General features: G+C 40.8%; 3 protein-coding genes across 10 annotated transcripts in view; 1 reads left to right on the forward strand and 2 right to left on the reverse strand.

The window, feature by feature from the left end:
- LOC110522029 (radixin) overlaps positions 1-1975 on the forward strand; it is a 64877-nt gene extending 62902 nt beyond the window's left edge. For both annotated transcript variants that reach the window (XM_021600092.3, XM_021600091.3), the window contains one exon: positions 55-1975. In XM_021600092.3, coding sequence (XP_021455767.1) covers positions 55-219 — 165 coding nt within the window. In that variant the 3' untranslated portion in view covers positions 220-1975. The remainder of the gene's footprint in view (positions 1-54) is intronic.
- Positions 1972-26647, reverse strand: LOC110522030 (synaptotagmin-like protein 3). Its single transcript, XM_036975554.2, has 16 exons — positions 26205-26647; positions 18876-19448; positions 18351-18566; positions 17999-18066; positions 8780-8831; positions 7981-8047; positions 7819-7897; positions 7351-7472; positions 6872-6994; positions 6398-6570; positions 5742-5844; positions 5443-5610; positions 5185-5293; positions 4954-5059; positions 4324-4529; positions 1972-2486 (listed from the first exon to the last, which is right to left on the reverse strand). The coding sequence occupies exons 2-16, from the start codon at positions 18971-18973 to the stop codon at positions 2395-2397; spliced, it is 1782 nt and encodes a 593-aa protein (XP_036831449.2). The 5' UTR covers positions 18974-19448; positions 26205-26647; the 3' UTR covers positions 1972-2394.
- Positions 26648-27026: 379 nt separating this feature from the next.
- The window catches only part of LOC110522031 (ectonucleotide pyrophosphatase/phosphodiesterase family member 1), a 67183-nt gene continuing 66215 nt past the window's right edge, over positions 27027-27994 (reverse strand). For all 7 annotated transcript variants that reach the window (XR_016495353.1, XM_021600094.3, XM_090232371.1 and 4 more), the window contains one exon: positions 27027-27975. Coding sequence is in view for 6 of the 7 variants with exons in the window: in XM_021600094.3 (XP_021455769.3) it covers positions 27823-27975 (153 nt within the window). In the remaining variant the exon portion in view is untranslated. The remainder of the gene's footprint in view (positions 27976-27994) is intronic.

Below are 27994 nucleotides of genomic sequence, written 5' to 3' on the forward strand. Positions count from 1 at the left end.
TCCTTGGTTTGTTCCTCCCTTGTTTACTTCTTGTTGACTTATTCCTCCTTGTAGGCCCTGAGCTCGGAGCTGGCCCAGGCGCGTGACGACACTAAGCATACCCAGAACGACCTGCTCCACACAGAGAATGTGCGCGCTGGCCGGGACAAGTACAAGACCCTGCGGCAGATCCGATCAGGCAACACCAAGCAGAGAATCGACGAGTTTGAGGCCTTATAAGTGGGCCCTTTTCCCTAGGCCACGAGGGCCTCACAGCCACATACCCTTTCTGAATAGTGTCTGAACTAATCCCTCCACTGCTACACGCACACACACACAGACACAAAGACAGACACACATGCACGTGAGTGCACAAACATTTGACATTTTAGTCATTTAGCAGACGTCCTTATCCAGAGCGACTTACATTAGTGAATTCATCACACTTACAAGAGCTGTATAAAGAGTGAGTGACACACATCTGCATCGCCACTTTTACTACAGTAGTTACTCCTTAGCTCCCTAACTTCTTTAATAAACTGTCAGGCAGGGGGGGCTTTTCAAAGTCTTGTAAGAGAACTTACTAGTGCCAAATCTTCTTTCCTTTTAGCATAACAAATCTTCTTTTGTGTTTTGATTGTATGTAATTTGATGCGATCAAATCAATCACCATTGTTTTTAACCAAAGGTGTGATGATGAGTAGTGGGACTAAACCCTCGCTTTTGATGTTTCTTAAATGCTGTGGAATGTTGAAAAAGGGCGATATGGGGGGGAAAATACAGTATAATGAAACTTTTCCTCTTACTCTCAGAAAAGTGTACTATGTTCTGTTTTTCCATTATATTTTGAACACTTCATTTATGTTTAATATTGTTATACAGTAGCTTGAAAATCATGAATAGTTTAATATTTATACGGTATATGGATCATTTAATCTTGGTTTGTATATTTTTGCTATTCTAATGATCATGAGAACATTTTCTATGTATCAAAGGTTCTATATCGACCAACATAATTGTTTCATAAGGTTTTCTTTTAGATCATTAAATTAAAGAGATTTATTTGTATATTATAACTTTTTTTTCTTAAATGGCTGCATTGGACCTTTTTTTAAATCTCTATCAAATTATTTCTGGGTATCAATTGACTGTTTTAAATTAATATGGTCAAAAATAGCTTCAAAGATCAATTTCTCAAGCAACAATTTTGCTAGGACTGTCTGGGAGTGGTCTGAGTGGAGACCGAAAACCAGCTTTTGGTTTGGAACTCTTTCTTATTGGTCTATTAACTAATTTACTGCATGGTGATGTCACCATGGAAAGGCCAAAGCTCCATCCCATCAAAATAGGCTGAAATTTCAGATGGTCTTTTCAAACTGCTTTCACACTAAAAGGGTATTATCATTTTCGCAGTATTATTCCAACCTCTGTGGAAATATATATTTAAAACACAGGGAAATCACTTTTGACTGCACTGGGCCTTTAATTAAATATTCTGTTGCATGTCATCAAATCAGGATAAGGAGATCCTATAGGACCTTTAGATTTTTGCCATGCAGTTCACGGTAGCTAGCAGAATTTCTGAGGCATAGATGCATATTCTCCAGGAGCACTGTGCTTATACAAAAATATTTACATGTATCCTTTTTCCCTTTGTTCCCAATCACGTCACTCTTAAGTGAGGATGACATGTTTTTAGTCAGTATGTTATGACATCACCCATAACTGGTTGAAACAATGTCATTCCAACCAGAAACTAGTTGAAATTAAGTTATGACATTTCAACCAGTTCAGCACATGCTGGTGGTTGTAACCCCACTAGAGGCTTCAGTCCCATCTCGCCATTGACTCTCCTTTCTCTGGTTGTGTACTAGACTAGTTTTTACTGACCATGTAACCGATGACGATGCACAGTGCTGCCACAGTCCTTTATTTAAACTGGATTTTATAACGAGGTGTTCAACATATTGGCAATAAAGATTATGATTTCACTTTCTGATTTTTGTCCTGTCTTGAGGCAAATGTTCCTTTTTATTATAACAGAAACTCATAAATAGAAAGGACCAGAAGGAATAGATGAAAAACACTTGTATACAGTCACCTCATAATGACTCACGAAAGAAATGAGGTGAGCATGCTTAAAGCACATTCCACTCAAAATACAATCTAACATGATGTCCCAAGGAAAGTATAAAAAACAATGTTGGGTTGTATTTTGAACATAGAAATAAATATAAAAACAATAGGTTTCATTTTGAGTGGAACATCCCTTTAATACATAAGTCATCAAATGGTAGGTAAATATCTAACTGGAGGGACTTCCACAGAGCGCAGGCCTGATAGCTCCATTTGCACTAAAGGTAGCGTTCATGTACTGAGACTGTTCATATGGGGCGACGGGCTTTTCTGTTGACATCATGTTCTCCTGCTGTTGACATTGGCTTGCATGGGTAAACTGAAGTCATGCCACATGTTGGGCATCTGCAGCACCAGTTGCCATGACGACCCTGGGAGACACAAGGTTAACAGAGAGTGCAAGGTCAGTGACATCAGTCCTTCCTAGCTTCTCACAAACAGGGAGAATCTCAATTGCATACTCCTCGCGTCCTCTCTCCTCACCTTCTCAAAACCCATTGGGGAAGGTCAGAGGGGAGAGACATCTAGCTTCCTCATCCACTGGGCTTTTAGAAAGAGGCAAGAGGTACAGTGCATTCGAAAGGTATTCAGACCCCTTGACTTTTTCCACATTTTGTTACGTTAAAGCCTTATTCTAAAATGGATTTTAAAAAAATTCATCAATCTACATAAGCAAAAAACGTTTTTATACATTCATAGAAATGAACAGTATTCAGACCCTTTGCTATGAGACTCGAAATGGAGCTCTGGTGCATCCTGGTTCCATTGTTTGTGGACTCCAATTACAACGTGATTGGAGTCCACCTGTGGTAATTTCAATTTATTGGACATGATTTGGAAAGGCACACACCTGTCTAGATCTGTCCACCCGGCCAAACTGGGCAATCAGGGGAGAAGGGCCTTGGTCTGGGAGGTGACTAAGAAACTGATGATCTCTGACAGAGCTCCAGAGTTCCTCTGTGGAGATGGGAGAACCTTGGAGAAGGACAACCATCTCTGCAGCACTTCACCAATCAGGTGTTTATGGTAGAGTGGCCAGACGGAAGCCACTCCTTAGTAAAAGGCACATGACAGCCCACTTGGAGTTTGTCAAAAGGCACCTAAAGGACTCTCAAACCACAAAATGTTCTGGTCTGATGAAACCAAGATTGAACTCTGGCCTGAATGCAAAGCGCCATGTCTGGAGGAAACCTGTCACCGTGCTGTGGGGATGTTTTTCAGCGGCAGGGACTGGGAGACTAGTCAGGATGGAGGGAAAGATGAACGGAGCAATGTACAGAGAGATCCTTGATGAAAACCTGTTCCAGAGTGCTCAGGACCTGAGACTTGGGTGAAGGTTCACCTTCCAACAGGACAACAACTCTAAGCACACAACCAAGACAAAGCAAGGAGTGGCTTTGGGACAAGTCTCTGAATGTCCTTGAGTGGCCCAGCCGGAGCCTGGACTTGAACCCGATCGAACATCTCTGGAGAGACTTGAAAATAGCTGTGCAGCGATGCTCCTCATCCAACCTGACAGAGCTTGAGATTATCTGCATAGAAGAATGGGAGAAACTCCCGAAAAACAGGTGTGCCAAACTTGTACTGTCATACCCAAGAAGACTCGAGGCTTTAATCACTGCCAAAGGTGCTTCAGCAAAGTACTGTGTAAAGGGTCTGAATACCTCTGTAAATGTTATATTTCTGTTTTTTATTTATGATAAATGTGCAGAAATGTAAAAAAAACTGTTTTTGCTTTGTTATTATGGGGTATTGTGTTTAGATTGTTTTTTCCCCGTGTCAATCTAGTCCATTTTAGAATAAGGCTGTAACGTAACAAAATGTGGATAAAAGTCCAGGGGTCTGAACTTTTTCAGAATGCACTGTATGCAATTGAGATTCTCCCATAGTTTTCTACATAGACTCCCCAAAGAGAGCGGGGGATGGATATACAGAAGAGAGTTCCCTCAATACCGAAAGAAATAGGTGAAATCTGTTTCCTCAGATGGCTTTTCTCAAAGTTCTATTAGTGTGATTCATTCAATTCTCATTGATGTTCGACTCAGACTGTCTGACATTTCGGAGAACTGGAGTTGGTAACTTCTATTCTATTTCATCCCCTTGTATAGGCCTGGTCAAACTTTTCCAGTTAGGCCCTTTCATTTTCATGCAAACTGATTCAAATCTACTGTATAACTGTAAAGGTCATTGACAGACAGGTCATCTTACCAGCTTCCATTCTAACCCAGCCCAGGAGACGGTCTGAGAAGGTGAAGGGGATATGGTTCCAGAGGTCCAGCTCCAGAGTGCAGATCTGAAGCTCGTAAGGTGTGACCCTGCTGAAGAGCAGCTGGTGAGACCACTCTGGACTGGGCTTCTTCTTCAGGACAGGGGTCCTCAGGACCAGCTCCCTGGACCCGGGGAGAGTCAAGCGCCTAAAAAACACACAATATATAGATTTAACATTTTGTTCTATCCTCAAAATCCTATTTCCTCTAACTCTAATTCCTAACCCTAACCACTAAACCCTTACGCTAACCTTAATTCTAAACCTAATTGTAAACTTAAAATAGCTTGTTTCCTCATTGGGATGTGGGAAATGTCCCCACGACTGAGACATTCCCTTGTTTAACTCTATACACACACACACACACACACACACACACACACACACACACACACACACACACACACACACACACACACACACACACACACACACACACACACACACACACACACACACACACACACCTAACTGTATAGTAGATGAACACACATAAGTAGAAACAAAAATACACCAGTACACACACAACAATATCGCACGCCAGCAAACCCACACACTAGTCATATATTTACCCTTTAACATAGGTGTTCTGACAGGTGTTTGCTTTAGTGGGTAGATTTTTGACACCAGTGACGAGAACAGTCAGTTGGCCAACGTCATGTGGTCCAATGTGAACCTCTGTGTGGAGAAAGAAAGAAAACAAGCTAATTTCAATATAAGGGATCATCTGACCCCTACTGCTGTAAAAACACAATGTACAGCACCAAGTGTGTGAGGCAATGAATTGTAGAGAGCCAGCCTACCATCTGTGTGGCAAACCCAGGACGGCTGGGACATGGAGCTGAACTTCACTCTGACCAGGAGTTCTCCTGCTGTATCCTGCTCTACTCTACTCCTTTCTGGGCTCTCGGGCTATAGAGAGAGCGCGAGCATGTGAGAGAGAGAGAGAAGAGACATACCAACATAACCAACACTGCTAACTGTGTTTAAATACATTTATTTATAGAGATATCAAAGGGTATTTTGTGAACATTGCTTAATGATCAGCCGTTATGTCCTACCTTGGGACACAGGGGGTACCAGCTGGAGCCCTGGGTGTTGCTCTCCTCAAACATCCACCCCTCCAGAGGGACGAGAACCTCTCCCAGAAACACCTTCTTCAGAGTCCCATAGTGCCACACAGACACCTGCAGAGTACTCCTGGACAACAGGGGGCGCTCCATCTGGCACTGTGTAACAGGGAATACCACACATTGGTGGGTGAAATACAGGGGATTCCTTAACAGTGTAGACTATTTCACTATTTTGACTATATTTTGTAGTGTTTCCTAATGAATATGACAGAGATTTTTCTCCTTACCTGTAAAACTTCATTATAAATGGGATCCGTCGTGTTCCTCTTGACAGTCGTCTTCAGTTTGGTGCTCTGAGACTTCTCCGGCAGTAGATAAACCTTTACATACCTGCTCATGAGGGTGACATACAGTACAAGATAAGGAGATATAATATGCTAATGGTTCACAATACACCAGAGAGTAATAATCTGGTGTCATAGGCATAGAATTACTAGAATGGGCCTCCCCATTCAAGTCAACGTTCCCATGATGGGTAGTCCATCTATTTCTATCACAGGAGGAGGACAGGCTCATGGTAATGGCTGGAGAAAAATCAGGGCAATGGTATCAAATACATCAAACAAACGATGCCATTCCATTCGCTCCGTTCCATCCATTATTAGGAGCCGTCCTCCCCTCACCAGCCTCCTGTCATTTCTATGATCTAGTGCAGGGTTTCCCAAACTCGGTCCTGGGGCCCCCCCTGGGTGCACGTTTTGGTTTTTGCCCTATTACTACACAGCTGATTCAAATAACCAACTCAACAACAAACTTTGATCATCTGAATCAGCTGTGTAGTGCTAGGTCAAAAACCTAAACGTGCACCCAGGGGTGGGGGGTGGTGTTGCCCAGGACTGAGTTTGGGAAACCCTGAACTAGTGTATTGAGTAATACTGCTTACGGATTACACTTCTTCCTTTTGAGATCTCCATAGGCCAAGTTTCTGCAGCCGCAGATTGTGATCTCCAGGCAGGAAGTGAGGTCGTTGAAGGCGATGGCGAGCTCTAGCTCTCCCATCACACTGCTGATCTCCGAGAGATCACAGTCTGTACCAGTGCTACTAGCACTACTGCCCTGTAATACAGATCAAATGTCACATTACAGCTTTAAAAGAACGCTATGACAGCAGATAGACTATGCAGGTCTATTCTGTAATTAAGCATGCAGATGTTTTGGATGTATTCATCTCTCGCTTCTCTGCCAGATTTGCAAGATATGAAAAAGACTTGGTAACCACATAACAAACAGTAACAACAATCTGTATCTGATCAAATGTCAAAGGAGTTGTGAAGCTACAGGATGTTTTGCATAAGCTGCTATGTCGCAAGGTTTCATCTTAATTTCTCTCTCTTCATCATCAGGCCACTCAACTGACCCTCTTTCCCCCTAAGTACTCTGAGCCGAGGGAAATGTCCTCATCAGCCCCCGATGAGGAACCGCTTTGGTCGTCATTTCGGCTCCTCCTGAACAGGTTGGGAAGACTGGGGCCTTTGGTTAGCTGTGAGGAGAGAAGTTGTGTCTGTTATAAATTGCACACTTTTTATTCATATTGTGGTGAATTCGGGGGTAGCGTCACCAGGACTTGAACCTGGGAATGAGTCCAACATCGGAGGCAGTACACCAAGATGCTTGAACCTCTTGATAAGGTCACAAGGTGTTGCTACAGTTGCTGTTTTCCTAAAGTCTCTCCTGTCTGAAATAATTGTCAGTGTCATAATATGATAAATATCTCACTCACATGTAGGGGGGGGGGGGGGGGTCTCTTTGCTTTACCTCTTTTATGTGGACTCTGACATCAGAGTGTAATACTTTTACACACAGTTGAGGGGTTGATTTTTATTTGGTTTCTCTTACATTGGTGGATTTGTTGATGTTCGTGTCAGAGAGGCTTTTCTGGCCAGAACTCTGTCCCTGTCTATTGGACACTGTAAGCAGATCCTGTTCCACTCGCACATCCTCCTGTGATCTGGAGAACCCTGGAACCCGAAAGGTAGGATAAATAACACACACAGACCGTCTCCATACATAATGTAGCACTTCTGACGTGCTGCTTGTGAACAAGCCACACTATAAATATCATACCTTATCTGGTTGCCTAGGTGCAGTTTCCTTAGCACCATGACTATGCACAAGGATAGCTTATCAACATTAAGATACGTTTTGTGATAACTTTCAGAGGAAATGTGTCGCTGTTTTGACATCCTTTATTGATCCTTTCTTTCTCTCCAAGATGTACTTCAAATTAGCCAACACATATTCAAATATATATGAAACGCCTTGTTCTGCCAGAGACCTTCGTCGATACTGAAACGGATCACTTACTTCTCATGTGGCTGGTGAGGGAAACCATCAGATCCTCCATAGACTTGGTGAAGGGTTTTTTCAAGGAGTTATTCAGTCCCTAGATATCATCAAATCACAAAATGATTGATAACACATTTGACAGACCAAATCAGAATTGTGGTTTATGAAACAAAACCTTACCCCTGATCTGCTAACGGATAGACCGTCGTAATAGGGTGGAGGGGTTGGCGGCACGACTGCTATATGACTAGAAAATGAAACGCACACAGAGAATGCAATTTACAGTTTATTGTTTTCACCTGCCCCTATCCATACAATGCACTGTTTTCCCACCAATTTCTAATGAAATGACATGTTTTTAATTATTGGTCATGTACACTGAGTTCACAAAACATTAAGAACACCTGCTCTTTCCAAGACATAGTAAGTCCAGGTGAATCCAGATGAAAGTTATGATGCCTTATTGAAGTCACTTGTTAAATCCACTTCAATTAGTGTAGATGAAGTTAAAGAAGGATTTTTAAGTCTTGAGACAATTGAGATGTGTCTGTGTGCCATTCAGAGGGTGAATGGGCAAAACAAAATATTTAAGTGCCTTTGAACGGGGCACGGTAGTAGGCGCCAGGCGCACCGATTTGTGTCAGGAACTGCAATGCTGCTGGGTTTTTCACGCTCAACCGTCTCCCCGTGTGTATCAAGAATGGTCCACAACCCAAAGGACATCCAGCCAACTTGACACAATTGTGGCAAGCATTGGAGACAACATGGGCCAGCATCCCTGTGGAACGCTTTCAACACCTTGTAGAGTCCATGCCCAAGGCAAAAGGGGAAGGTGCTCCTAATGTTTGGTATCCTCTGTGTACATATCTGCATCTATCTGTGTCTACATCTTTAGTTTTCCAGACTGTACGGTCACATAATACAGCAGCATAGAATACGTTTGTGTAAATGAATAAATTAAGACCGCTCATCAACTTACCTCAACCTCTGGTAGGACTTCAGTAGTTTCTCCCCAATAGTCTCATGCATATCTGTAAAGTATTAGAATATTGCTATAGCTTCCAACAATAGTCCACACAGGGCTGTTTCTATCATTTTCTACATATTTTGCCATGGGACAGAGAGAACATTTAGCAGTTTTAAAACGAATTTCATGCAATTCTACTCATTTTGCTGCAGGGCCCTAAACGACACTTACAGTGTCTTCAGAAAGTATTCATACCCCTTGAATTTTTCCACATTTTGTTGTGTTACAACGTGGGATTAAAATGGATTTGTCTTTTTTTAGTCAATGGTCTTAACAATTATTTTTGTATTTTTTATAAAACACCACTATGTCTAAGTATTCAACCTCCTGAGTCAGTACGTGTTAGAATCACCTTTGGCAGCTATTACAGCTGTGTGTCTTTCTGGATTGTGCTACATTTGCCCAATATACTTTACAACATTCTTAAAGCTCTGTCAAATTGGTTGTTGATCATTGCTAGACAGTCATTTTGAGGTCTTCTCATAGATTTTCAAGTAGATTTAAGTCAAAACTGTAACCTTTAGACTTTTACTCAAGTATAGTTTTACTGGGTGACTTTTACTTTTACTTGAGTCATTTTCTATTAAGGTATCTTTACTTTTACTCAAGTATGACAGTTGAGTACTTTTTCCACCACTGCATGTCAGTACATACTGTACACACAAGTAGGTAACATGGGGGAGAGGCGTTGTGTTGTGATGTGTTTCTTTAATCATTTTATAAACCATGTTTGCTCTTCACTTGCACTCATGACTCTGTACGTTTCCTTGAATTTGTTCTGGACCTGGGGACTGTGAAAAGACCCCTAGTGGCATGTCTGGTGGGATAAGTGTGTGTGGCAGTGCTGTTTGTAAGTTGACTATGCGAACAATTCGGAATTTCCAACACATTAATGTTTCTTATAAAAACAAGAAGTGATGCAGTCAGTCTTTCCTCAACTCTCAGCCAAGAAAGACTGGCATGCATAGTATTAATATTAGCTCTCTGATGATTACAATGAAGAGCAATACATCCCACTCTGTTCTGGGCCAGCTACAGCTAAACTAGGTCTTTCCCTGCAGCACTCGACCACACGACTTGACAATATTCAAGATAAGACAAAACTAGAGCCTGCAGGACTTTGTTACGAACAGACCTCTCCCCATCTTTACAACCATTGAATCTATATGTTTTGACCATGACAGTTTACAATCTAAGGTAACACCAAGTAATTTAGTCTCCTCAACTTGTTTAACAGCCAGACCATTCATTAGCAGATTCAGCTGAGGTCTAGAACTCAGGGAATGGTTTGTACCTAATACAATCCTCTTAGTTTTAGAGCTGTTCAGGACCAGTTTATTACTGGCCACCCATTCCAAAAGGGATTAATTGACTTCATTAGCTGTGGTTGCTGATGCGTATATGGTTGAATCATCAGCATACATGGACACACATGTTTTGTTTAATGCCAGTTGTAGGTCATTGGTAAAAATAGAAAAGAGTAGAGGCCCTAGAGAGCTGCCCTGTGGTACACCACACTTTACATGTTTGACATTAGAGAAGCTTCCATTAAAGAAAACCCTCTGAGTTCTATTAGATAGATAGCTCTGAATCCACAATATGGCAGAGGCTGTTAAACCTTAACCTGTTGTTGAGAAAACACATGTGTTATGGTCAATAATATCAAAGGCTGCACTGAAATCTAACAGCACGGCTCCAATAAGGTTCTTATCAATTTATTTCAACCAATCATCAGTCATTTGTGTCATTGCAGTGCATGCTGAGTGCCCTTCTCTTTAAACTTCTTATGGTTGGTGGCAGTATTGAGTAGCTTGGATGAATAAGGTGCCCAGAGTAAACTGCCTGCTACTCAGGCCCAGTTGCTAATATATGCATGTTATTATTAGATTTGGATAAAAAAAACTCTGAAGTTTCTAAAACTGTTTGAATGATATCTGTGAGTATAACAGAACTCATATGGTAGGCAAAAACCTGAGAAAAAAAATCAACAAGGAAGTGGGAAATCTGAGGTTTGTAGTTTTTCAACTCTTTGCCAATCGAATATACAGTGTCTATGAGGTCAAATTGCACTTCCTAAGGCTTCCACTAGATGTCAACATTCTTTAGAACCTTGTTTGATGCTTCTACTGTGAAGAAGAGGGGAATGGGAGCTGAATGAGTCAGTGGTCTGGCAGAGTGGCATGAGCTGATCAGAGGCGTTCACGTGAGAGTTAGCTTGCGTTCCATTGCATTTCCGAAGACAAAGGAATTCTCCAGTTGAAACATTATTGAAGATTCATGTTAAAAACTTCCTAAAGATTGATTCTATACTTCATTTGACATGTTTCTACGGACTGTAACGGAGCTTTTTGACTTTTTGTCTGCTCGCGCGTCATGAATTTGGATTACAGGGCTAAATGTTTTTGGAAATAAATGATGGACGTTATCGAACAAATCAAACATTTATTGTGGAACTGGGATTTCTGGGAGTGCATTCTGATGAAGATCATCAAAGGTAAGTTAATATTTATAATGTTATTTTTGACTTCTGTTGACTCCACAACATGGCGGATATCTGTATGGCTTGATATGTTGTCTGAGCACTGTAATCTGATTATTGTATGGTGTGCTTTTACGGTAAAGCTTTTTTGAAATCTGACACAGCGGTTGCAATAAGGAGCAGTGTATCTATAATTCCATGCCTAATAGTTGTATCTTTTATCAATGTTTATTATGAGTATTTCTGTATATTGATGTGGCTCTCTGCAAAATCCCTGGATGTTTTGGAACTACTAAACATAACGCGCCAATGTAAACTCAGATTTTTGTATATAAATATGAACTTTATTGAACAAAACATACATGTATTGTGTAACATGAAGTCCTATGAGTGTCATCTGATGAAGATCATCAAAGGTTAGTGATTAATTTTATCTCTATTTCTGCTTTTTGTGACTCCTCTCTTTGGCTGGAAAATGGCTGTGTGTTTTTGTGACAATCGTTTGTGGTGCTTTCGCCGTAAAGCTGATTTGAAATCGGACACTGGGATTAACCTCTAGTGACTCCCCATCCCGGGTCCGGGAGCGTAATCATCGACTGACACTAATTAGCATAACGCAACGGACATAAATATTCCTAGAAAATATTCCTATTCATAAAAATCACAAGTGAAATATACTGAGACACAGCTTAGCCTTTTGTTAATCATCCTGTCATCTCAGATTTTCAAAATATGCTTTACAGCCAAAGCTGTAGCATTTGTGTAAGTTTATCGATAGCCTGGCATAGCATTTTGTCCAGCTAGCAGCAGGTAACTTGGTCACGGAAATCAGAAAAGCAATCAAATTAAATCGTTTACCTTTGATGAGCTTCGGATGTTTTCACTCACGAGACTCCCAGTTAGATAGCCAATGTTCATTTTTTCCAGAAATGTTATTTTTGTAGGCGAAATAGCTCCGTTTGTTCTTCACGTTTGAATGAGAAATGGACCGGATATTACGGTTACGAAAACGCCAAAAAATATTCCAAATTAGCTCCATAATATCGACAGAAACATGGCAAATGTTGTTTATAATCAATCTTCAAGGTGTTTTTCAAATATCTATTCGATAATATATCCACCGGGTTAAATGGTTTTTCAGTAGGACCGATTGGAATAATGGCTACCTCTGTATTTTACGCGAGAATCACTCTGAGAGCCATCAGGTGACCACTTGCGCAATGTAGCCGCTTACGGGTATTCTTCAACATAAATGCGTAAAACTACGCCACAATGCTTGGGGAATACGTAGAAAAGGTAATCTGGTTGATAGCCCATTCACTGCTTAATAGGGACGCATTGGAACGCAGAGCTTTCAAAAGATGAGTCACTTCCGGATTGGATTTTTCTCAGGCTTTCGCCTGCAATATCAGTTCTGTTATAGTCACAGACAATATTTTTACAGTTTTGGAAACTTTAGAGTGTTTTCTATCCTAAGCTGTCAATTATATGCATATTCTAGCATCTTGTCCTGACAAAATATCCCGTTCACTAAAGAAACTTTATTTTTCCAAAAATGAAAATACTGCCCCCTAGTCACAAGAAGTGTATCTTTAAAATGGTGTAAAATATTTCTATGTTTGAGGAATTTTAATTATGAGATTTCTGTTGTTTTGAATTTGGCGCCGTGCACTTTCACTGGTTGTTGTCATATCGATCCCATTAGCGGGATTCAAGCCATAAGAAGTTTTAAGCATGCTGAAAGTCTGTTTTTAATTTGTTTACAGAGAAATAGCATTTCCAATTTTTCCAACAGTTTGCTAAGAGCTGGCAGCAAGCTGATAGGTCTGCTGTTAGAACCAGTAAAGGTAGCTTAACTACTCCTGGGTAGTGGAATGACTTTGGCTTCCCTCCAGAACTGAGGACAATTTTTTTAACCTCTAGGCTCAGATTAAAGATTTGACAGATAGCTGACTCTGTAGACACTCCTACCATCCTCAGTAGCTTTCCATCTATGTTGTCAATGCCAGGAGGTTTCTCATTATTGATCAATAACAATCATTTTTCCACCTCTCCACACTAACTACAAAAATCAAACTTACAATGCTTTTCTTTCATTATTTGTTTTTTATGCATGAGTATGATTCGTTGTTGGCATTTCCTGCCTAAGTTTACCCAAAATAATTGGCAACATGAAATGGTTTTGTGATGAATATGCCATCTGATTTCATCTTTCTGAACCTAATTTCATAGAAAGTACTCCAAGTTTTTCCCATCATTCTTTATATAATTGATCTCAGCTTTCTAATACAGTTTCTTATTTTAAGTTAACTTCTTGGCGCACCGATCCCTTTAGCGGGATCATTTTCTTCAACATCCGCTGAATTGCAGAGCGCCAAATTTAAATTAAATTACTAAAAATATTTAATTTTCATGAAATCACAAGTGCAATATAGCAAAACTCCGTTTACCTTGTTGTTAATCCACCTGGCATGTCAGATTTCAAAAAAGCTTTACAGCGAAAGCAAACCAAGCGTTTATGTTAGGGCAGCTCTCTCAGCAGACAAAACATTACAAACAGCTAGCAGCAAAGTAGATGGGTCACAAAAGTCAGAAAAGATAAAATGAATCGCTTATCTTTGATGATCTTCAGATGTTTGCACTCACGAGACTCCCAGTTACACAATAAATGTTGTTTTGTTCGATAAAGATTATTTTTATATCCAAAAACCTCCATTTGGTTGGCGCGTTTTGTTGAGTAATCCACAGGCTCGTGCAGGTCACGAAGGGCAGACGAAAATTCCAAATAGTATCCGTAAAGTTCGTAGAAACATGTCAAACGTTTTTTTATAATCAATCCTCAGGTTGTTTTTACAATAAATAATCGATAACATTTCAACCGGACGGTAGCTTTTTCAATAGGAGAGAGAAAAGGTCTGCTCCAAGCTGCTAGCGCATGCAAAAATCTAAGGACACCCAGCTATCCACTGACGCAATGTGATCATTCTCGCTCATTTTTCAGAAGAAAAGCCTGAAACAATGTCTAAAGACTGTTCAACACCATGTGGAAGCCATAGGGAAAGGAATCTGGTTGATATCCTTTTAAATGGAGGGAAGGCATGCAATGGAACAGAAAGGTTTCAGAAAAACAGCACTTCCTGGTTGGATTTTACTTAGGTTTTCGCCTGCAATATCAGTTCTGTAATACTCACAGACAATATTTTGACAGTTTTGGAAACTTTAGAGTGTTTTCTATCCTAATCTGCCAATTATATGCATATTGTAGCTTCTGGGCCTGAGAAATAGGCAGTTTTATTTGGGTACGTTTTTCATCCAAACGTCAAAATACTGCTCCCTCGTCTCAAGAGGTTCAAGTCACAAAATGTCTCAATTTGCAGTAGGTCAACCAGTTAGATGTGCAGCTAGACTTAGCCACTCCTTTTGCCCCATCTCTTTCAACCATATAGTCTTTCAATTCCTCATCAATCCATGGAGCCTTAACAGTTCTGACAGTCAGTTTCTTAACAGGTGCATGTTTATCAATAAATATAAGAAGTAATTTCATCATCCAAAGAAGAGTCACAGCAAAATATAACTTTAGGCCTAGCTTTTGGAACTTTGACTTTCCTGGATATAGCCACCATATTGTGATCACTTCATCCAATGGTTACGGATACAGCTTTAGAACAAAGTTCTACAGTATTACTAAAAATGTGATCAATACATGTGGATGATCTTGTTCCTGTAGTGTTAGTAAATACCCTGGTAGGTGGATTAATAACTTTTACCAGATTACAGGCACTAGTTGCGGTGAGAAGTTTCCTCTTGAGTGGACAGCTTGATGAAAACCAGTCTATATTCAGGTCCCTGAGAAAGTATACTTCTCTGTTTACATCACATACACTATCAAGCATTTCACACATTCACTTGGTGGCCTATATAGCAACACCCCAAAAGAAAAGGCTTTAGATGTGCCAGGTGAACCTGCAAACACAACACTTCAATAACACTTGACATGAGATCTTCTCTAAGTATTACAGGGATATGGCTCTGAATATATATATAGCAACACTTCTCTCATAAGCATTCCTGTGTCTTCTAAAGATGTTATATCCTTGTACTGCTACTGCTGTAACATCAAATGCATTATCTAAGTGAGAAATGGCTAATATATTAATGTTGTCTGATGTTAACAAGTTATTGATTTCATGAATCTCCACCTAAATCTTCCTGTGGTCCATCTTCAGTTTCTGCAAGATCATTTCCCTCACTTTGTCCTCAGACTCTGTCCAGGTCTCATGTGGAGATTCTGCAATTCCGTCCTCAACACCGTTGTTCCAACTTGATTGTCCCTCGACATAATCTGATTTCTCCGTCATTGTTATCATGGATTCACATACAGAACTGATATCCTCTCTCAATGACTTACAGACTGTTGTAATCTTCCTATTCTGTTTAAACTCATCGAGCTGACCGTGGGAGAACTGCAAACTGTTCTTCAGGTCCTGGGCCTCTTTGGTCATGTCATCCATTCTTTTATTAGTTTACTAGTTGACACCAGTATTTGGACACAACACTTCAAGCTATTTTCTTGTTGTTGTAACAACTGCTTGTGTTTAAAAGGTCCTTCACATGTGATAGATGGACACCATTGTCTTCAACGGTACTCCCACGGGTTTTGGTCATTGTCATGGTAGCAACGTAGGTTACGCTATTAATCCTTGCAGTTCCAGACCGCGTCGCGGTATGCGTTCAGGCCCTCAAGAAAACCCAGCAAACTTGATAAGCAGCTAGCAACGCTTTGTATTCAGGACAAAAAGTGTATTGCTTTGCCACATTTTTTTTTTTTTATTACTTTAGTGCCTTGAAAACAGGATGCATGCTTTGGAATATGTTTTATTCTGTACAGGCTTCCTTCTTTTCACTCTGTCAATTAGGTTAGTAATGTGGAGTAACTACAGTGTTGTTGATCCATCCTCAATTTCCTCCCATCACAGTCATTCAACTCTGTAACTGTTTTAAAGTCACCATGCCTCATGCTGAAATCCCTGAGCGGTTTCCTTTGTAGTGACTGGGTGTATTGAGACACCATCCAAAGAGTCATTCAAAACTTCTCCATGCTCAAAGGGATATTCTATGTCTGTTTTTCTATTTGTACCCATCTACTAATAGGTGCCCTTCTTTGCATTGGAAAACTCCCTGTCCTTTGTGGTTGAAACTGTGTTTGAAAATCACTGCTCGACTAAGGGACCTAACAAATAATTGTATGTGTGGGGTACAGAGATGAGGTAGCCATTTTAAAAAAATCATGTAATACACTATTGTTGCACACAGAGTGAGTCCATGCAACTTATTATGTGACTTTTAAGCACATTTTTCATACATTTGTACAAATTCAGAAAAACATATTTTGTCGTAGCTGAATCAGAATTAGTTACGTAACATTGATAAATAAGATGTTTTATTTACTTTCATAATATGCTTATGTGAGATACTTGTCATTAGGATGTCCTTTTTTTGTATTATACTGTCTGCAGTTGCATTTTCCTTTCTTCTCTAGGGAAAAGTCACTTGGGGCCCAGAGAGGGGAAAGGTCAGGCTTGTCTTTTACATGTCTGGTAATATGCAGAATATCAGAAAGGGAGAAGTCAGAATTGAACATTGTCTTTATATGTGAATGTATCTGTTAAACCATGTGATGGGGAGATGTCGTGGAAAATTGCAAGATTATGTTATAGTGCTTGTAAGATTATTTTATAATCTTTGTATTGCATTAGAATGGTTGTTTTATTTGACAGAATATTGTGGGTGTTCCACTGAGGATGGGCCTCTATGAGATAGCACTGACAGAGGAGATTTAAGATGTCTTTGGCCAAGAAAGCCTAAAGAGCATTCCAGATAGCGAGGAAATGTCTTGGTACTATGAAGTACCAGGAATGAGATTAGAATCTCGTTTTAGAGACCAAACTGAACGATCATTTATAGCTAATGCTATCTGGCTATGGGATACTCCTTTTTTAAGTAAAAGGCCTTTTGTGAAGAGTTCCTGAGACCTGTGGTTTGTCATGTAAGTTGAGAGGGGTGGATCTTTGCTATAAAAGATCTCAGTTGCCATTATGTTGACACTCTCAGAATTCATTTATAGACACTGAATTGATCTGAGAGTCACAGGGCTATGGTGAAGCTCATATAATTAAAGATGAAGTTTAAATAACTCTGACTTGTGTGTGGTTTGTAAACTCTCCTCATTTAGTAATACAGGAAATTACCACGACAAATTCCTCTTTGACTTTATGGGGTAGGCAAGTGACAAAAAATAAACGCAATTTAATACATTTTAATTTCAGGCTGTAACACAACACAATGTGGAAAAAGTCTAAGGGTATGAATACTTTCTGAAGGCACTGTATGTTGCATATGTCTAGAAACAGCACTGAGTACACACACAATTTAATATTGCTGTTATGGACTTTCTCCCACTCTCCCAGGCAATGTCGTAGCAGAGAAGCAACAATGCATTATTTAGTCAAAGTCAGCTGATGTAGAAGATGACTAAGCAAACAACTGAAAATATATATTCCTGCATGAGGTATTATTTAACAAGTATTGTATAGCTGTATTTTTTTTTTAATATATAAGGCATATTATTTATGAGTGAATTATGCATATTAACTAGGAGTGAATGGGGCACGTGAGGAGCATAGGAAACAAACCTGCATCAGGTGGAAATTTCTTGGCCCTCTCTTCTACAAACCACTCCCCAGACCTGAACTTCACCTCTCTGAGAAGTGGATTTTAGATTAATTAATCTTTGTTAGATTCTCTTAATAAGTTAAAACACCTTAATCATTGATAAGGATTAGAGGATTACAACAATAAAAATGTTAGTCAATATCACAGTCAACCACGGTTATAGTGTTGACATTCTATGTTATGGCACTGGCATGACAGTGTATGTTATTGCACTAACATAAAGGTATGTTATATATGTTATAGTAACAACATAAAAGTCTATGTTACGGCGCTGACAGGACATCTATGTTATGGCATTGAAATGCGTCCTACCTGTAGGCGTGGCAGACGGTGCACTTCCAGTCCAGCATGGACACGCCCACGCGGCACTTGTTGCAGATGCGGTGACTGCAGCCTCGGCACACAGCGCCCGAGTTCCAGAACTTGCCCAGTGGCCTCTGACAACGGGCGCACGTCCTCTCGCTGTATTGCCGGGCAAAACTCTTTGCACCTTTCCTCCGGATGTCCTGTAGTTCCATCTTCAGCCTCCTGTAAAAGCAGATGGTGGCAGGTGGAGTTACAGTAGCGACGGCAGTGCTTTAACAACTGTACTTATAGTCCTCTTTACATCCGTATTTTCTGTACATTGTTGAAGTAGCTGCTTTGCTGCATTCATTCAGATTGACTGCCTCATAATTTCTAATAAACCATAAAACAACAACGAATCCTATTTTGAGGGGCATCATTGTTATTGTCACAGTCTCCACAGATCCTGAAAACCCCTCAAAGGGGAGTTGTTGTACAGTGTTCATGCAGTAAATGTGAAACACTTGGCTTAATGTGAATAATATTGTTTACCTGATTCTGTCCTCCTCCGTGCTGCGCAGAAGTCTGTCCCTCTGAAGAACCTCTAGAACCTTCTCTCGTTCCAGAGCCTTGAGCAGACTCAGATCCATCTTGAAAAATGGGTCTCTTTCTCTCTCTCACTTCCACTCTGTACTCTTCTTATTTTTCTTCTTCTCTCGTCCACACTCTACCTCTCCAATCTCTCCTTCTCTCTCCTCCCTTTGTTCCACCTTCTGTTTCTTTCTATTAGGTACCGGATGCTTCTACAAGCTGGACAAAGTCTTTACTTGTTACTAGACTCAGGGCAGAATGAAGGTCATGTTCATTTCGCTGCACAGTCAAAGACATCCCATCTTCCGTCACGATATTCACAGAAGCTCTCTCCGCTTCGCATCACAGACCTCAATATGGATTGGTCCTCAATGTTTCTGCTCCGGTGACCCGCCCCACCTCTTACGTGCTGCTCTCTAGCCCCTCCATAGTGTTGCACCTATCTAAAGAGTGACAGACAGGGAGCGTAAACTTTGACCTATAGTTGCAGGGATCCTCTTCTCAAAGTCCGATGACTGATGTACACTTTGCTCACTAGGACAAGAAAAGAGCAACCAGTCAGTCAGTCATTGTAGTCCTCCCAATAACGGCCCACTCACTAAGGCAGAACAATGAAATACCAACAAATACAATGTCATATGATATACTTTAGAATTAGATGCTGTGCATAGAAAGTGCTACAGTATCAGACTCATTTGATAACCAATTGAACGTATCTCGCCCTTCCTCCCAACTCTTGTACAGTAATTTCCTCCTACGACGTCAAAGTCACAGTGCTTTGCTCAGAATAGTAAATCACATTTGGTCCGGCCACAGGGCCCAGAACGCTCCTCTCACAGCAAGCTGCCTACCGCTGTTACAGTACTGTAGCAATGCTTCATTGAAGGCAGCCCAAAGCAGGACCACACACACACACACACACACACGTCAACCAAATGCCAACCGCTGCATTATTAATGACCGAAGCATCTATTTTATTTTCTCAGAGCGAGTATATTTTTGTTTGGAAGTGGGGATGTGAAGTATGGAGAGAAAGGGGGAAGAGCTTATCAGTGACTGGATGCCACCCTGTGTTGGTAGATAAATGTCTGTCTCTGCCATTTTCCAGGGCAGCAGAGGGCCACTGTAAACAATCAGTGTCAAATGTGATTAGGGCCCAAAGGGGAAGCAGCAGTTTCTTTATGTCCCAAATGGCACCCTATTCCCTACATTGTTCACTTGTTCACAGAGCCGCATGGGCCCTATTCAAAATAAGTGCACTGTATAGGGAATAGGGTTCCATTTGGGAAGCTTTATCCTTACGTCTCAGAGAGGGAGTGAACAGTTATGACTAGTTATCAACCTTATATGCTTTTAAAGGCAGGCTGCACTTTGTCCATCAGTGGTCAAATAGGCCTTTAAAGGCTGTAGCAGAGCGTGTGTAACAAACCAGTAGCAGCTTTGTTTTCTTCTATCAAATCATGTTTAATGATTGAGCATTATTTAAATGTTTCAAGGCAATTTATTTAAATGTTTTACCTTTATTTAACTAGGCAAGTCAGTTAAGAACAAATTCTTATGTTCAATGACGGCCTAGGAACAGTGGGTTAACTGCCTGTTCAGGGGCAGAACGACAGATTTGTACCTTGTCAGCTCTGGGATTTGAACTTGCAACCTTCCGGTTACTAGTCCAACACTCTAACACTCTAACCACTAGGCTACCCTGCCGCCCCAGTCAAAATCAAAAGTAATGGTATAATAACATAGTTATACTCCAGTTGTTCCTATGCAAACATATCTCCCACATTGTTTCTTTGGGGTGCAGGGTGTTCAAGTTGGGTTTGTAAAGTTCTTATGAGGCATTTTCAAGAGCTGTTTTTCAAATGCTGTCCAAGAGGTTCCCAAACTAGGGCTCATCTGTTAGGAAAATGGGGTCACAGGAAAATGTAAAAAACACTAATAAATACAAATAAAATATATATATTCAGAACGTATTCAGACCCCTTGACTTTTTCCACATTTTGTTATGTTACAGTCTTATTCTAAAATGGATTAAACCATTTTTTCCCCTCATCAATCTACAAACAATACCCCACAATGACAAAGGAAAAACAGGTTTAAAAAAAACAGCGATTACAACCTTGAGTCTCATGGGTATGACGGTGCAAGCTTGGCACACCTGATTTGGGGAGTTTCTCCCATTCTTCTCTGCAGATCCTCTCAAGCTCTGTCAGGTTAGACGGGGAGCATCGCTGCACAGCTTTTTTCAAGTCTCTCCAGAGATGTTCGATCTGGTTCAAGTGGCTGGGCCACTCAAGAACATTCAGAAACTTGTCCCGAAGCCACTCCAGTGCTGTCTTGGCTGTGTGCTGAGGTTCATAGTCCTGTTGGAACAATGACCCTTTGCCCAGTCTGAGGCCCTGAGCACTGTTGAGCAGGTTTTCATCAAGGATCATGATGTACTTTGCTCCGTTCATCTTTCCCTCGATCCTGACTAGTCTCCCAGTCCATGCCGCTGAAAAACCTCCCAACAGCATGATAATGCCACCACCATGCTTCAACTGTAGGGATGGTATTGGCCAGGTGATGAGCCGTGCCGGGTTTCCTCCAGACGTGACACATAGCATTCAGGCCAAAGAGTTACATCTCGGTTTCATCAGACCTTGTTTCTAATCATCTAAAAGATCTTTAGGTCTCCAAGAGGGCTGTCATGTGCCTTTTACTAAGGATTGGCTTCCGCCTGGCCACTCTACCATAAAGGAACTGATTGGTGGAGTGCTGCAGAGATGGTTGTCCTTCTGGAAGGTTCTCCCATCTCCACAGAGGTACTCTGGAGCTCTGTCAGAGTGACCATTGGGTTCTTGGTCACCTCCCTGACCAAGGCCCTTCTCCCCTGATTGCTCAGTTTGGCCGGGTGACCAGCTCTAGATGATTCCATTTAAGAAAGGATTCCATTTAAGAATGATGGGGGCCACTGTGCTCTTGGGGACCTTCAATGCTGTAGAAATGTGTTGGTACCCTTCCCCATATCTGTGCGGCCAATTCTTCCGACCGCATGGCTTGGTTTTTGCTCTGACATGCACTGGTGTGTGCCTTTCCAAATCATTTCCAATCAATTGAATATGCCACAGGTGGACTCCAATCAAGTTGTAGCAACATCTAAAGGATGATTAATGGAACAGGATACACCAGAGCTCAATTTCGAGTCTCATAGCAGAGGTTCTGAATAGTTATGTAAATAAGGTATTTCTGTTTTTTAATACATTTGCAAACATTTCAAAACACCTGTTTTCACTTTGTCATTATGGGGTATTGTGCGTAGATTGATGAGGGAAAAAAAGTCATATAATCCATTTTAGAATAAGGCTGTAAAGTAACAAAATGTGGAAAAAGTGAAGGGGTCTGAAATGCACTTTCTGAATGCACTATATATAACCATATATTACTACGTACACCTTAGCCAAATACATTCAAACTCAGTTTTTCACAATTCCTGACATTTAATCCTACGAAAAATTCCCTGTCTTAGGTCAGTTAGGATCACCACTTTATTTAAAAAATGTGAAATGCCAAAGATAGATTTTGTTTCTTTCATCACATTCCCAGTGGGTCAGAAGTTTACATACACTCAATTAGTATTTGGTAGCATTGCTTTTAAATTGTTTAACTCGGGTCAAACGTTTTGGGTAGCCTTCCACAAGCTTCCTACAATAAGTTGGGGGAATTTTGGCCCATTCCTCGTGACAGAGCTGGTGTAACTGAATCAGGTTTGTTGGCCTCCTTGCTCGCACATGCTTTTCCAGTTTTGCCCACACATTTTCTATAGGATTGAGGTCAGAGCTTTGTGATGGCCACTCCAATACCTTGACTTTGTTGTCCTTAAGCCATTTTGCCCCAAATTTGTAGAATAATAGTGAAGAAATCAAAACTTTGAAATAACACATATGGAATTGTGTAGTTACCAAAAGAGTGTTAAACAAATTTGAGATTTGTTTTATTCTTCAAAGTAGCCACCATTTGCCTTGACAGTTTTGCACACTCTTGGCATTCTCTTAATAATATCATCTTTGTATCTCAGAATCATTGTAATGTGGTTAACCTTAAAAGTCTAAATGACAATGGTTCAAATCTAAAAGATACAATTCAACCAGAGAGTGCCTTTAGATCATGGGAAAAGGCCTTGACAGTCGCTCTTGAATCATTCCCACGGTGAATGGCTATGCCTTCTACGCTATGAAACCACACACTCTTGCAGAGACTTTGATATCACCGCTGCAATTGATATGGTTAAAACCAGGGGCGCAACTTTCACTGGGGACATGGGGGACATGGCCCCCCCACACATTCTGAAATTGCATTTTTGTCCGCCCCAATTTTATCATTGGAATGTGATACAAAACGAGGCAACGGTGTAGTTTAGGACCATGCGGACGTCTCCGAGCGGTCGGGTAGGCTGTGTGAAGTGTTTATCCGAGTGGACAAAAAAATAATTATGTTCCCCCCCACTTCTTAAACCAAAGTTGTACCCCTGGTGAAATGTAGAGGTACAGAAACTCACATCAGTACCTTTGTCAGATAACACTGTTAAACTTAGGAGGAAACTGACTGAACGACTCAAAAACTCTCCAGCTTATGCTCTCCAAATGGATCTACGCCTGTTAGCAAAACTATGTGGAGATATGAGATCAGAGCATGACAATGTTCTATTTCACACCGAGGCTTGGTAGTTATTGGGGGGGAGTGTTGGAACAATTTTTTTGCATTGATAGAGGAACGGTTGTCATTCACAATGGATGTAAAAAATAAATAAATAAAGACTTGGTTGACTTTCTGTGTAATGAAAAGAAAATAACAGAAAACAGCATCAGTATGTGTCCCGCAAGAGTGATGACTGCTCACCTCTAATGCTTGGAAGAGCACTTTGGGAACTACTTCCCAATTTGTTTGACTGTGATCCTAGTTCCGTTGACATGCTGGTAAGTGAAATCGAACAGTTGATCAAGCTGTCATGTGACCAAATGCTGCAGACAATGAATTCTCGGGTCATTACGAAGGAGTTTTGGTTCCTGACTCAAAGGGAATACCCTGCCGTCTCTCTCTGATCATTAATGCAGAGTTCAAGACAACTGGGAACTCGGAACTGGGAACTGGGAAATCTCAAACTTCCGACTTTAGTGCGTACAAGACAACTAGGAACTCGGAAAGAAACAAGCTCTGACTGGGAAGATTGTTTTGAAAGGTCATCCAACTCAGAATTCCAATTCGGGAACTCTGGCCTGTTTCTAGAGCTCTGCCTTTCCGACCTAAAGATCACTAAAGCCATGATTTGACCTCATATTTCTCCGAATTCCCAATTGTCTTGAAAGCAACATCAAACTCATGGTATGCTACACTTCGCCAGCTCATATCTGTGTGAAGCTGGATTCTGTGCTCTTGTCTACATTAAAACTAAATATCGATCCAAGGCCGGATGTGACTGCAGAGATGAGGTGTGCGCTGTCGACCACGTCCCCTAACTTTGTGAAGTTCTGACTTGACATGCATCAAGCACACCCACCATCTCATTGGTGGTGGTGAGGTAAGAGACATTATGTCAGACTCATTTGCAATTGACTGTCATAGCCCCACAATAAACGTATGTGATGCTGAGTTGAAAAGACGATCAGATGTACTGTTAGAATGTTTTCAATTGACTGTCATAGCCCCACAATAAATGTATGTGATGCTGAGTTGAGAAGACGATCAGAAGTACTGTTAGAATGTTTACAATTGACTGTCATAGACAAGTAAAAAAGCAAACCGTCTGTTAATTACATATTTTTTCACATGGTCGGGGTCACAAGAATTTTCTGATTTCAAAATGGGGTCGAGGGCAAAGAACTTGGGAGCCCCTGCTTTAGTCTGACTTCAATGCCATTGGCAGTGCTAAATTTGAATGGCAAATGTCAGTCAGTTTCTGACTTACATTTCAACTGTCATGGTGAAATGCAGTCATTTCATGAATACAAGCAAAAGTTAGACCACCATGATTCAGCTTAAGTGTGGTTAAACGGGGATGATGACTTCCCAGAAGTGACAGTGACCCGCTCGCATACCACCACATAAGTGACAGTAAGGGGACACCTGACTCTGTGTGTGTGTGTGTGTCTGTCTGCTGTGAGAACTGCACTAAACTCACATGGGGCCCTCTGACACATTTCCCTAGCAGATAGATGTTTCCTGGAAGCCCTAGGTTAGCTTGCTACTAACCAATACAGGCACCACTCAACTCTGCCAAAGAGATGTACATAGCAACAGAGGACTCCACCCTTTCTGCATATTCACAGATCATCACAGATACCAAATAAAGATCCTCGGAATAGGTTGCATTTCTCACCCAGGGTTGAGGGAAATTCCTTTTCAATTCACTAATTTCCGACTGGGGAAATGGAATTGACCCCAACACTGTTCCTCACACAAGAGGAGCTCCAAGCGCAGTATAGTCTGTCTCTGTCTGACCCTTAGTTAACCATTGCCTCATCACCATTGAAAGCTCTTTGATCTCAAAGTCTGTACCTATTGTCTGGTCACACAGTCCAAACACAGAGCTTTGTGACTGTGTTGTGACTGTTTGACCTGTCTGGTACTGCTCGTGTTTGGTCAGCTGAGGCAGTTCTGGTCAGCTTTCCGCTGCAGCGTCCTGCAGCTTTGCAGATAACCCCCATATTTCCACATACATTTACAATGATAACATTCACTCAACACTCATACAGAACTATGGCCATTGATCTCTGCGTACGCTAGACAATGGAAACGTCTGAGACCTAATAGTAACCTACCATTCAATAAAATAGTCAATCCTTTCCCCCATTGAAATGATTGATCGCTAGCATGCTTAAAGTGTTTAGTAGGACAATGGAGATATTTAATGGTGTGACTTTGACAACACAAAGTGATATCAAATGTAACAAGCACAATAGAAATCTATGCATTGCTTTGCACCAGATTGAGAATAAAATAAAATGTCAAACACAATGCTCACAGCCAGTAAGACAAATCCTTGCCCTTTAGATACTGTAGGTCATGTACCTCTTTAGCGTACTACTAAAGATTACAGTAACGAAATACACAGGAATGACAGTCAATCAATAGGCCTAAACTTTGGATGCCACTGGAAGGATTGACTCCTAATCATCACACAGCAAAGTTTAAGCAGACTACCGAGCTGAGGAGTTCACCTCAAAGGAATACGCTAGTTTCTTTATTTTATCCATAAAATTAGAATCTAACAATAATAATAATCTAACAATGAAAATCACTGGTGGCACTTACTGAAGAACAGTTACCAGCTGCATGAACCGTGTCCTCCTAAAACAGCATCAGTCAGATTAAGTCAGATGAAGACAGGGTCTTACCTCAGTGCAGCGTTGTGCTTATGAGTGGTCACCCTGAGAGAGACAGATTCTTATGAAGAGGCAATCAAGGCAACAGTGGAAAAAAACGTCACTTTCTGCTTCCTTCCTTCCTGCCTGTCACACAACTGCAACCTTACAGAGCTGAATTCGTTTTTTGTGCAATTTGTTCTTTCTTTTCTTTGAGTGCCAGTTTGAGTGTAGCAGTGGCAGACATGTTTTGTCAAATGACCCAGTGCTGTTGGAATCCCATTGTGAGATGTTTTGTTGTCTTGCTGTGTAAAATTACACCGAGTCTCCAAGGTCATTCCTGCCCATTCTTTGTAGGGAACTGTGTACCACTGTCATTCCCGGCAGATGTGTGAGAAATTCAATCTTCGTTGCCACTTAATTGGACAATAAGGGAGGTGTTTTAGGTTAACCCATGTTTACAGTGCCCTTGACTTGTCAGTTGCTTGTGGTGGATGAATTAGTAGACACACTTCTGAAAAAGTGGTTGACATCTTCCAAGTCTGAATGTCAGTAGAAGACCAACTAACAGCAAGAGATTTTCCCTGTGACAGTGTTGCCCCCGAATGGAATGTTCGTTAACAACATTGGATTTTATGTACTGGATCTAGATGTTTTATTGTGTATGTATTTTTTAGAGTCATGCTTATTTTGGTAATACTTTCAGTTTCTGTCATGACACAAAGCACATGCATACTGTACAAGCACATACAAACACATTCGAAAACACCAGTTCTATCAATAATTTAATCCCAGTTGCCGACAAACTTCACTTTACATTTACAGAGCAATAAAAAATATCAATATTAACAAAAACTATAATCAGGTCAAACATACAATGACAACATTTGGCAAGTGCGAGCATAAACATTTTCTGTTGTTAAACACTTTTTTCCTTTCACTAAATTCTAATTTTGGCGTAAATGCCATGTCTTTCAGCCAACTCCCCAAATCACACCTCAAGTGTAAAAAAAATAATGGCAGTGTTTCAGTCCTTCTGCAAATGGCCGATACTAACGTTTCCATTCCAGATTGTCCGAGATTTCCTGAAAATGTCCCAGCTATTATAATCACTTTGTCATTTAAAATCCTATGGCATGTAAATGTGTTTTCTAAGACTATTCCCCTCTCTTTTCCCTGCGATGAACAAGTGGTGTTTGGGATTCAGCAGAGCAGTACATTACTTTTTGGTACAATGTTCTGGTAAAGTCTAAACTGACAAAAGGTCTAATATATTAGACTCATAACACGGCTGCTTTCTTTTTCCACACAAAGTCTTTATGTATGTTTAACGTTGCTAGTTTGAGGGATTGAAGGCCAAATGACTTTCAGGCGGTTTCTGACTTAAACAGAACTCTTTACTCCTTTTTATGCACTTAAATATAAGGATTACACCTTTTTGTTTCATGGGATCCAGAACTACACGTTTAGCCCAAAATGTTTTACCTTCAGACTTGTGTAATAAGGTCCAATACTAAAATGATAGTACCAATAGTACCAAAACCCTCCTGACGTGACTTCATGGGATCTTAGAAAGTCTGTAAAAATGTCTTGAGCTGTAGTGTTTCCTCCACTGATATCCTGTCGTGGTAGAAGCTGAGTCCAGTAAGGAGCTCTACGTCTCGGACCCGGGAAGCGTGGAACTCGGCCCACTCTTGAACCCACTTGAAGTCTGAGCCATTCTGAGGAGACCGGGAGAGG

This window comes from Oncorhynchus mykiss, chromosome 4, assembly GCF_057628025.1.
Source record: "Oncorhynchus mykiss isolate SJ-2025 chromosome 4, ASM5762802v1, whole genome shotgun sequence".
NCBI lineage: Eukaryota > Metazoa > Chordata > Actinopteri > Salmoniformes > Salmonidae > Oncorhynchus > Oncorhynchus mykiss.

Coding starts and splice junctions, on each gene's coding strand:
- LOC110522030 (XM_036975554.2), bottom strand. CDS start 18,973: ATGGATCTGAGTCTGCTCAAGGCTCTGGAACGAGAGAAGGTTCTAGAG. Junction 7,473..7,818: donor CCTCACCAGCCACATGAGAA/GTAAGTGATCCG, acceptor TTCGGGTTCCAG/GGTTCTCCAGATCACAGGAG. Junction 6,571..6,871: donor AGTACTTAGGGGGAAAGAGG/GTCAGTTGAGTG, acceptor TCTGTATTACAG/GGCAGTAGTGCTAGTAGCAC.